The following is a 12,368-nucleotide window of genomic DNA, read 5'->3' as shown; positions in this document are numbered from 1 at the left end:
CTCTTCCCAGCTGTCTGTAAGGCCTCCTCAGACAGCCATTTTGCTTTTTTGCATTTCTTTTCCATGGGGATTTTCTATTTTCTTGGGCTCAAAAATCACTGCAGATAGTAACTGCAGCCATGAAATTAAAAGACGCTTGCTCCTTGGAAGAAAAGCTATGACCAACCTAGATAGCATATTAAAAAGGAGAGACATTATTTTGCCAACAAAGGTCCACCTAGCCAAAGCTATGGTTTTTCCAGTAGTCATGTATGGATGTGAGAGTTGGGACTATAAAGAAAGCTGAGCACTGAAGAATTGATGCTTTTGAGCTGTGGTTTGGAGAGGACTCTTGAGAGTCCCTTGGGCTGCAAGGAGATCCAACCAGTCAACCTGAAAGGAAATCAGTCCTGAATATTCATTGGAAGGACTGATGGTGAAGGTGAAACTCCAATACTTTGGCCACCTGATGCAAAGAACTGACTCACTGGAAAAGACCCTGATGCTGGGAAAGATTGAAAGCAGGAGGAGAAGGGGATGACAGAGGATGAGATGGTTGGATGGCATCACAGACTCAATGGATGAGTTTGAGTAAGCTCCGGGAGTTGGTGATGTACAGGAAAGCCTGGCATGCTGTGGTCCATGAGGTCACAAAGAGTCGGACACGACTGATTGAACTGAACTGAACTGACTTTGGAGTGACATTATTTCAGAAGTGGGTTGAGGTTAAAAGCACCAGTACATGCTCACTGATTATCAAAGTATCCAGCGCCACCTCCATTTCTGCCACCTTTTATGTTCTGCATTTCTGAATCTTAACCAAGGCCTTATTATCAGAAAAAGATTATTATAAATCACCTGCTAGAGACTCTCTTTTCAACAGGAACCAAGTGTGTCAGAGCAGACTAGAAGCAGCCACCTCCTATGGAACCAGAGGAAAACGTTCCTCCTGTGTGAGATGCCTCTGTAGCTACAATGTTTATTTCTTTTCTGCATTACAAATAATTATTCAAAAAAACCCCACAAAAAACAAAAAACGTTGGATCCAGTGCCTAAGGCAAGAGAACTGTGAGAAAAGGGTACAATCTTTGACTGGAGTTCAATACAGAGCACAGAAAACCCATGCTGGTCTCCGCTGGGGAATCAGTCATCTGCCCCTCCTACCAAGTTAAGTTTTAGAGACTTCTCTCTAAAGGACTCTGAGGCGTGTTAGAGAATTTGTCTTACTTGACCCTCCTAGAGCTGTGATAACATCATCAACATCACCACGAATATCCTCATAAGGCCTTTGCTAATTTCTTTCCTTTTGTTAATTAAAATAATTTGCTTCTATTAACTAAAAGAATTTTCTTGCATTAATCTTTTTATGGAAAAGTTACATTTGGGTAAGATAGTGACTTAAGAGTAAAATTAATCAAGTACACAGCTATTTACTTCTATCTCAGGAGACTTTAGTCTGTATTCATAAGACTTCTTTAACTCTTACTTAAAGATTATTAAATAAGCTGAAGTTCATATCAATACCTTGTTTCTTAGGACCATGGATCTTGTCACTATCAGATTGTCTTCTGGCAGCCTTCTGTTGAAACACTGTAAAAAATAGAACACATATTATTTATTGAACATAAACATTAAAAAGAACATCCTGTAAAAGACTCTAGGAAACTAGAATGCAATACTTCATTTTCCTTAGTAACAATTTCTGAATTGTATTATTTTTTGAGTAGGAGGATTATTAAATTCACAATTTTCTCATTTGTGCAGCTTATCAGTTATTTCAAAAAGCATCTTCTTTGCTCAGAGTAGTATAATAACTGATGGAAGGCCTCATTAAACTGTTTAAATCAAGATATGATTCCATTTTGATATCAGGTAAAGATAAAAGCTGCATTTTGTTAAAAGTGATTAATGGTAAAATCACATGAAATATTCCATTTGTACAGAAATTACTCATGCTGACTTTTTGGTGATAAGCAAGGATAATAGACTGTTCCTTCTTAAACAGATGAAAAGACTGCTGTATTTCACAGATGTAATAATAAAAAAGACACTTTATTCTTGCATCATCTAGCTAGACCTAAGACCTATTAAAGCAGCTTATTCGAATTACTTCATTATCTGAAAAGTGCTTTGTTCTCATTTATTATTTCTCACACAGAATTCTGTGAGACAAGTCAGCATTACTCACCCCATTTTGCAGATGAAAGATAAGATTGATTGTTTAATATTTATTGAGTACCCACAAAGTTCTGTATACCTTCTGGCATTTGTTAATGAAAAAGTCTATATAGCCTTTAGAGCTTGACTCTAGAAACCGAACATCCCAGAGTTCCATTTATTTTTAATGGGAAGGCAAAGGCAACCCACTCCAGTACCCTTGCCTGGGAAATCCCATGGACGGAGGAGCCTGGTAGGCTGCAGTCCACGGGGTTGCGAAGAGTCGGACACGACTGAGCGACTTCACCTTCACTTTCCACTTTCATGCATTGGAGAAGGAAATGGCAACCCACTCCAGTGTTCTTGCCTGGAGAATCCCAGGGACGGGGGAGCCTGGTGGGCTGCCGTCTGTGGGGTCGCACAGAGTCGGACACGACTGAAGCGACTTAGCAGCAGCAGGCTAAACTACAGGGTTTGGGAACTGCAAGAGGCCTTGGAGAACTGATCCAGTGTCATATGTTTACAGATGAGGAAGTGGAAATAACTAACATTTAAAAGGGCTACATAATATCGAAACGATCCCAGAACTGTTGTTGGTGGAGATGTGAGTTGGACTCTCAAGCCTTGCACTTCAATCTATTGCATGGTCCTTCACAGCACTGCTGCCTCTTGTCTTCCATAATCCATAACTGAGGACATACTGTACAGGGAATATAACCAATATTTTATTACCTATCAATGGTGTCTGATCTTTAAAAATTGTGAATTACTACATTGTACACGTGTAACTTACAGAATATTGCACATCAACTATTCTCCAATAAAGAAAAAGAATTAGAAATCACAAAAGGAAACAAACCACAGTGAGACAAGTCAGCAAAACAGCATATCAAGAACTAAATGTAATGAAACACTCTGAAAGAAACTATAAAATAAGTATGTTCTGTCAAAAGAAAAACAGCAAAGAAGGAGCCCTAGAGAGAGGATTAAAAAGAACCTTAGGGTTGGACTTCCCTGGAGGTCCAGTGGTTAAGACTTCACACTTCCAATCCAAGAGGCGTGGGTTCAGTCCCTGGTCGGGGAACTAAGATCCCACATGCCACGTGGTGTGGCCAAAAAAAAAGAAAGAACTTTAGGGCATTTCCAACATGCTTGTGTCTCTGCTCCCCTGAACAGCTCCCTGGGAGTCCCTGGGGTAACCCGACCGAGGCACACAGGAGTGGCAGTGTTCCAACTGGATGGATGGATGGTGCTTGACCACTCTGCCTGGGAGATGCATCCCAGCAGTATTTTGGCTTTGTTGATTTTAGTATTCTTTAAACTGATCTAATATCAAGGTCATATCTGTGATGAATCCAGATAGCACTTTTTCAAATTTAAGGAAGTTCCCTGTGTGTGTGCATGCTAAGTCACTTCAGTCGTGTCTGACTCTTTGCCTCTGTCCATGGGGATTCAGGCAAGAATACTGGAGTCCTCCAGGGGATCTTCCTGATCCAGGGACTGAACCCACATTTCCTATGTCTCATGCATTAGCAGGTGGGTTCTTTACCACTAGTGCCACCAGGGAAGCCCCAAGAATGTTCCCTAAACCACATCAAATCAACTATTATTTATTATGCATATATACTTTGCCAGCTATTGTCAACAGAAAGGGTACCCTGTTCTACTGTCTTCCTTCAAATAGGAGAAGCAAATATACTTTCAGTGTATGATGTGTTTAAGAGAAATTACACACATGAAATAACATTTTTGGTTGAAAATAAATTTTCTGCTTCAAGTTAGTATTTGGAAAACATGCTAAATATAACTTACTGGTAAGTTTGGGGATTGTGGCTTACATATTTTCTCAAATAAAATATACTGATGGATATATGATATATGAATATATTTAGGATAATAAAAGCATTTTTACAAGTGGTGCTTGATTTTTTTCATTGGCCAGTTCTAAAAGTCTTGAAAAAAATAAAACACTTTTGAAATTTTAATAACATGCAGACACTCTGGGTTTTTTCACCAATATTAAGACAGTAACTGAGACTGCCTCAGACAAAAAAAGCTATAATATGGAATCATTAAAACGGGTAAACATCTGAATCCAAAGATAAAGTCAGAAAACAAATTTGTCCAATAAAATGCACATTTATTGATAAGCTTTAAGAACTCTGATAAATTGTGAAACTATGATAGAGTACTGGTAAATAGAATTACTTTTTCCAGCTTTTTGGCATTAACTTGCTAAAAATCACTTTATATTTTGTTGAAATACATGTTGCTGACAACAAATTTCAGACATTGTGAAATATAGGAAATGTTAAACAGGTAAACAGTCTCCGTTTCTAGATTGAGGAGTTACAGCAGTGTATTTATTGTTGATATTTAAGCAGCTATTGTAGCTATAACATTGTGAGATGGGTTGTAGGATTGGGGTGGGGATAGGATGCTCTGAGTAAGATGATGATAAATGCTGATCACAGAACTCTTTAAGAGAAGGACGGGAACTCAATCATGCTCTATAGTATTGTTGTTGTTTAGTTGCTAAGTTGTGTTTGACTGTCTGCGACCCCATGTACTGTAGCCTGCTAGGCTCCTCTGTCCATGGGATTTTCCAGGCAAGACTAATGGAAAGGGTAGCTGTTCCCTTCTCCTGGAGCTCTTCCCAATTCAGGGATCGAATGAATCCACATCTATGTTGGCAGGCGGATTCTTTACTACTGAGCCACTGCGAAGCCCCTCTATCTGTCTAGCCTCCCTTAAAATTCCCTCCTAACTCATCTCTGGCTCCATCCACTACAACTGTTTCCCTCCTTCTACCTAGAGACAAACTTCATTTCCTTACAAGAGCTCAATTAGCAATTAACGTATTTCCAAACACACCACTTCTCATTGCTGTGAAAGTTAGGAGGTGTTTTTGAATATGAGTTTATCTTGGGAAGATACTTATATTAACTTGTTTCCTGAAGAAAGAGCCAACCCACCCAAATGATGACCAGTACAAACATGCATACCAAGGACACATGCTCTATTAGCCTTAGGAAAAGATATAAATTCCAGAATTTGTTAATCTTTCTTTTTACAGTAAACATTAGCTGAAACATTTAAATTGTGTCTGCCAGCAAAATCTTGGTTCTAGAAAGCTTTATGCATTCTAAGCATAAAATGCATAACGTTTATAGGCAATGGCACCCCACTCCAGTACTCTTGCCTGGAAAATCCCATGGACGGAGAAGCCTGGTAGGCTACAGTCTATGGGGTCGCTAAGAGTCGGACACGACTGAGCGACTTCACTTTCACTTTTCCCTTTCATGCACTGGAGAAGGAAATGGCAACCCACTCCAGTATTCTTGCCTGGAGAATCCCAGGGATGGTGGAGTCTGGTGGGCTGCCGTCTACGGGGTCGCATAGAGTCGGACACGACTGAAGCGACTTAGCAGCAGCAGCAGCAGCAGCATAAAGTTTATAGGAGACAACTAGAAAATTCGTGTTATAGGGAGAACCAAATATTGAGTATGGATCACTCAGATTTAGATATGAAAGTATTATTTTTGTACAACAGGATTTGTGGTAAGATGAGAGTCTGTTCTAAACATACAGTAACTGAAAAAATCTAAATACCAGAATGGTAATCAACTTGGGACAGTGGAAGGAGTGTAGTTTTATCTTAATATTAACAACATGCATGACATGGGAAAATGACTTTTTCCTTCGGGCCTTTATTTCCTCTGCCAATGAAGTTAAGGCTAAGATGAGATGATCTCTAGTGTCTTACTCAGTTCTGACATGCTAAAATGCTACCAATTCTTCTTTCCCAAGCCAGTCCAGGTGGAACAGTTCCTGGATAAATTCTTAAATGCACATGAATTTAAATTAAATGCATGGTTTTGAGGAAGCAATTCTTTTTACTGGAGGTTTAGACTAATAGAAACAATAGAAAGTTAAGTCACAGACCAATGTTAGTTTTTTATAATATATGGAGGTGGTCCTGTCCCCACGTGTTTGAAATCTTGGAGAATATTATTCTTGACAGTATTTTATTGCGTCAATGTTCAAATGATGCTGTCAAGGCAATTATGACATAACGTCAATTTTGATGATTTTCTGATCGAGTGAAACCTTATTTTTCTCTTCCTACCTAAAATTGGAATTTAAGGAGAAAGAATAATGAATGCATTATTAGTACCTTTCACCACCTTGAAACATTAAAAAAGTCCATAAAGGAAGAAAAACAATTTTTGAGGCTCTAAATAATCTCAAACAATGCAAATGCCCCAAATACCAACCCATTTATTTTAAATGTTGGTAGAACGACTTCTGTAAAATTTTCTCTAGAATAGAAATGACACTGAATGGGAAAAATTTGCATAGTATTAAATATTCAAAATGTTACGCAAAGCAGAACTATCAGAAGAGCAGAGGAGGAGGAGAAGGTGAACTATAACGAATTCACTTGCGCTATTTGTCTTTCCAGGTTGCTTCTGCAGGAACATTCTTCATGTCAACCTCATTAGTGGCCTATTGCAAGCAAACAGATTCTTCCAGGGCTGCCCTTCTTTGAAAATCTGATAAGGCTTATTTGGAATTATTTTCTAAGTGGCTAAGGTAATGGAAAGTCTGTGCAATAGCCAAGTGCATTCATAAAGAAATGAATTATAAACCACAAAGCCCTTGATGTTCCATGCCCATTAGAAGTGTGAAATGAAATGTTGTTTGGAATGTATACCTATCACTGTTGATAGTTCCTGAAACCAGGGATTGGATACAAAATGAAATACACAGATCAGTATTTTGCTTCAGGTCCTCAGTATAGGAGCACTTATTAATCACTCAGCCAACTTTCATTAGATTGCTAACCATGTAGCTAAGGGTTGTGCTAGGTCCTAAGGATGCAAAGGTCAACAAGACACGGTCAGTTTGCATTCTGTCCTCCACTTTGGTGTCTTATTTTAAGCAAGAGTCAAATGTGTCGTTTAGTGCCTACTGATGAGAGGACAGAGATGAGAAACAGGCAGGAAGGGCACGGGCCACAATGCAACCTCCACAGCCCTACTCTGCCTGTCTTGTTCCCGTCTGTACCCTGAGCATGCTAATGACAAACAGGCGGAGTGAGGTCAAGACAAGCAATGTAAACAACTCCTGTCTAGCCAGCAAAGGCAGGGAACATTCTAACCCCGTAAGTAGTCATACTGACTAATCAAATCGAAGCTCAGGGAAGAGATGTAGCCTCTTTGCAAATGGATCAAGATAGACTGAGCACTCCAGTCAGCTTAAAAGCACCATTTCATTCTGTTAGCAATAGTTGTGGGTTGCCAATTTCAACAAATTTATCGAACGCAGGCCACCACATTTGAATAGGTGTGTGAGGGGTGGCATGGTCACAAACAGAAATAGTCACATCAGCCACGTGATATGAAGGTCTTTCATCTGAAAGCAGTTTACTGACTGGCAGACATAGAGCCAGGAGTTGCGGGTTTTTTTGGGCGAGAGGAGGACGGTGAGGATCTACAAATGGTCAGTCAGCACACGTGAAGTCACAGATGTGGTTACAGCATACTTGGGAGATTGGTGGTGATGGGAAGTTGGAAAGTACATGTCTGCATGAAGGAAAATAGCACAGAAATTCTAATTCAATGGAAATATCAATGAATGCTTTGGTTTCCTAAGGAGAAAATATTAATTTTCTTTCCAGTTTGTAATGGAAATTTTTAAGTCTGATAGATGTGTTCCCATAAAAATCTTCTCCCAAACCAGGAAATCTCACTATAAATTACCTTTTCTACTTCTAAGGAACTTAATTTTTATTTGAGTAGAATACAAACTGCTTTGATTTGCATATTTATCCTTTTTGATGCAAATAAGAATATTTCTGTTCTTGAAATGTTTCTTATTAAGAAAGTTGGGACATTCGGAGAATGACAGCAGTTGCTTATGGAATTCTGTGTCATTAGAGCTTGAGTCCATTATAATGAGTGTTTAGCGAAGTCTCCACTTCACTACTGGGCAGGCAGGTCTGTCTTCCTCTTGAACCAGGCAGGCAACATGTACTGAAAACCTACTGCTTACAGAGCACTGGACTGGGGGCTAATTTCGTCCCATAGGATTTCATGTGGGCTCACTGTTTGACTTTACTTTTTGAACATCTGTATTCAATAAAAAAGGATATTAGTGTAGATGTTAGTAATGTCCCTAGTAATTTTTCTTTTGTTTCAAAGGGAAGTGGTTTGGGGACTTCGCTAGTGGTCCAGTGGTTAGGGACACTGATTCTATCCCTGGTTGAGGAACTAAGATCCCACAAGTTGCAAGGCCAAAAGAAAAACTAAAAAGCAGAGAAGTGGTTTGGGTTGTTAGGAAGTCACCGCCATCCTCTAGAAGCTGTGATGAGTTTACCTTTTGGTTCTCTGGCCTCTTTTTTGTTATATAAGGAAATATTGCTGTCCTAATAAGTAACCAGTAAGACTGGGTCACTCTCACTCTGAATAAACATTAAATACTAGTTCTGCCAATAAGACTCAAACTACAAAAATGCAGATTGAAAATTTCAAAAGGACAGGGTTGTTTATTTGAGATTTTCTTGTTTCTTATGTGGATCTATATTGCTATAAACTTCCCTCTTAGAACTGCATTTGCTGCGTCTAATAGATTTTGGAAAGTTGTGTTTTATTTTCATTGCATTTTATTTTCTGACTTCCTCTTTGATTTCTTCATTAATCCGTTGTTTTTTTAGTAGCATGTGTTAGTCTCCATATGTTTGTGTTTTTACCATTTCTCCCTTGTAATTGATTTCTACTTTCATACCATTGTGGTTGGAAAAAATGCTCGATATAATTTCTATCCTCTTAAATTTGTTGAGACACGTTTTGTGGCCTGGCATATATGCTAGTAACATCTATGTCTTAGCCATGACAATCAAAAATGTCTCTAAATATTGCCAAATGTCTCCAAACGTCTCCTGGAAGGCAAATCACCACCAGTTAAGAACTACTACTCTAGGTCAATCAAGCTTCTTATTAAAATACAAATTTAACAGAGACTCCAGTGGTAAAGATTCACAGATTTGATCCCTGGGTTGGGAAGATCCCCTGGGGGAGGGCATGGCAACCCACTCCAGTATTTTTGCCTGGAGAATCCCATGGACAGAGGAGCCTGTCAGGCTATAGTCCATAGGGGTGCCAAGAGTTGGTCATGACTGAAGTGATTCAGCAGGCACACAAGAGTATTGTACTTTAAAGGTAAAGACCAGAATTCCCAGTGTAAGCACAGCTTGAACAACTGCTCCTTTGCAGAGCTGCACCAGTACCCTATCCATATCTTACAAATAGATGATACATATGTCCCTCTATTCTGAGACCACCTGTGATATACTAAGTCCTAAAGATAATGGTTTGGACAAGGTCACTGGGCCAGAGAATAAAATGCAAGGCACTTGATCTAATGCTTACTTTAATACATGTGGCCATATCTCTTCACTAATGAGGATAGATAATAATGCTAAAGCTGAAGCTCCAATACTTTGGCCACCTGATTCAAAGAGCCAACTCACTGGAATAGACTCTGATGCCAGGAAAAATTGAGGGCAGGAGGAGAAGAGGGTGGCAGAGGATGAGATGGTTGGATGGCATCACCGACTCAATGGACATGAGTTTGAGCAAGCTCTGAGATGGTGAAGGACAGGGAAGCCTGGTGTGCTACAGTCCATGGGGTTCAAACAGTTGGACATAACTTAGTGACTGAATAACAACAATGAGATAGAAGCCATTTCATTCTGTCACATTTACAATGATATGGATTAATTTTCCTAAGTGATTCTACAAGGTTTTTTTTTTTTTCTTCTCTGCTTGCATTTCAATTGCATTGGACGTGATCAATTTCAAGTACAAGTGAATTGCAAGTGGAAAATTTCTGAGCAACTGAGTTGTACTTGACATTTTAGGGTCCCAGTAGCTGAGCAGCTCTCAAAAAGGTCATATACAACTTTGTTGCACTGTAAAATGCCAAGGGCAACTCAGTAGCAATTGAAAATTGAAAGGGAAATTATATTCTACTCCAAATCAGCAACATGGACTCTGAAGAATGATCTTGGTTTTATTAATTGTGTGAGGGGAAAATGGGAAATTGTTCATTGATGCTGAAAAATTTTCCACAATAGGCAGTCATCTCTTTGCGTGATTTATGGATATAGTTTTATTATCAATCTATCTATACTATGAACAGTTCTCATTTTGTTTCCTTGATTAGTCTTAAATTAAAAATTCTGTCACTAAAGATTGTAAATCCTTGTTAATTCCTCTATATTCTTAAAGCTTAATGAATCTGATCCTTTTCAATGTTATAGGGAGCAAAAGATGGAAAGAATACGGTATTTAGAAGCAGGCAGACTTCAAAAACTTTTCATTAAGAAAAATAAGTTATTCTCTTTTGGTTGTTAACATAAAATTAGGTTTAGTATAATAAGAATGGAATAAAAAAACACAGGAACATATCTCTTGATAAAACGAACCACGGATTCAATTTTGTATTAATAAGCTACATTTCTGTGGACAGGGGATAGTGGTGATGGTGGAAATAGATTTTCCGTCTGATATGTTATGCTTCATGAAAGAAGTTAAAATGCTTAGCTATAAGTGAATATTCTAGAATTTTGTCCCATTATGTATGGGCTCCCCTCTTCAAACTAGGAGTACTTAGAATACTTAGTTTAAAATGGGAAATTTAGAAATTAGTAGATTGATACATTCTTCTGATCATCCTCTGTAGTGCTAGTGAAGTCTCCTGTTCTACCCACATTGATGTGGTTCTTGTCACTTTTGTCATTTATTTGTACTAGCTTGTGTGCTCCATCACTTAAGTTGTGTCTGACTCTTTGTGACCCCTGTTTGTCAGGCTCCTCTGTCCATGGGATTTTCCAGGCAAAATTACTGGAGTAGGTTTCCAAGCCCTCCTCCAGGGGATCTTCCTGATCCAGGGATCGAACACATGTCTCTTGCATCTCTGCATTGGCAGGTGGATTCTTTATCACTTGAGCCACCTGGGAAGTCCAAACAATCCTTAAGGTATGTATTATTTCTGTTCCCAACTTACAATGAGGAATTTGAATCTCAAATATATGAAGTTTTTTGCTTAGGTAATGTCAGCTGAATCTGAATCCTACCTTCAAAGTAGTACTGGGAAAACCCAACTTTCCTGCTGGGCTTTTCTTTTCTGTGAGTCTCCTCCATCTCACACCACTCTCACCCTTCATTTTGGACACTTCTGGTCACCAAATGTGTGGGCTTTCCCCCCCACCAAGTCCTACAACACCATATGAATATACCACAGTTTCCATCAATCTAATTCAATTCTGAGACTATCTATCTGGACATTGCGTCAGATCAACAGATTAAGAGCTCAGTCCCATAAGCCTGCTTCCATTCTACTGCAGGTGCCCATCCCCAGGTTTCCTACAACTTCTGTCTGATTTGATTACAGATTGGAGATTCTTACAACCTCCCTTGGGTTCTATTAAAATGCTGGAGTAGCTCATAGAACTCAGAGAAACACTTATTTCCCAGTCTATTGAAGAATATGATAAAGGATATAGATGAACAGCCAGAGAAAGAGATATATAGGGCAAAGTCTGGGAGTCTCTGGCACAAGAGAGTCTGTCCCCATAGCACCTGGGGGCATGGCAACTTTTCTATGTGTTTGTCAACCTGGAAGCTCCTGAAAACCCATAATATCAGCATTTTATGGAGGCTTCCCCACACAGTCATAATTGATCTTTAATCCACTTTCAGTTCTTCTCCTTTCTCTAGAGAGTGAAAATTTCAAGCTTCTAATCACTTGGATGGGGCTTCCCCAGTGGCTCGGTGGTAAAGAATCTGCCTTCAATGCAGGAGATGCAGAAAATTCAAGTTCAGTTCCTGGGCGAAGAGTCAGACATGACTAAGCAACTAAACCCACACACACACACATATATATTCTATTATCCCACAAAAGCCAACATGATTTTCCTGTATCTCTCTGATTTATTTGCCTAGTTACTTTGCTATCACTTTCTTGAGTTTTTGAAACAGTAAGTTGGGCTTCTGCATCTGCATTCTTCTTCCACCCTCCACTCCACACCCTTCTCTTTTGGCTACTCTAACATACCCCGGATGTGCCAACATTCTGCTATTGCTTCTGTGCTCTGGCAAGAACTAGAGCAAACTAATATTCTTCAAATTGAATGGATGGCTTTCTGGGAAATGGTGGATATTCTA

At 39.2% G+C, this 12,368-nt stretch overlaps 1 protein-coding gene across 2 annotated transcripts in view; it reads right to left on the bottom strand.

The window, feature by feature from the left end:
• Nucleotides 1-12,368, bottom strand: part of BANK1 (B cell scaffold protein with ankyrin repeats 1) — a 320,374-nt gene that overhangs the window by 30,428 nt on the left and 277,578 nt on the right. For both annotated transcript variants that reach the window (XM_081597071.1, XM_081597082.1), the window contains exon 11: nt 1,504-1,569. In XM_081597071.1, coding sequence (XP_081453197.1) covers nt 1,504-1,569 — 66 coding nt within the window. The remainder of the gene's footprint in view (nt 1-1,503; nt 1,570-12,368) is intronic.

This window comes from Giraffa tippelskirchi, chromosome 1 (assembly GCF_054371585.1).
Source record: "Giraffa tippelskirchi isolate mGirTip1 chromosome 1, T2T-mGirTip1v1.2.pri, whole genome shotgun sequence".
Classification (NCBI taxonomy): domain Eukaryota; kingdom Metazoa; phylum Chordata; class Mammalia; order Artiodactyla; family Giraffidae; genus Giraffa; species Giraffa tippelskirchi.
This window is presented reverse-complemented; position numbering and strand designations above follow the sequence as displayed.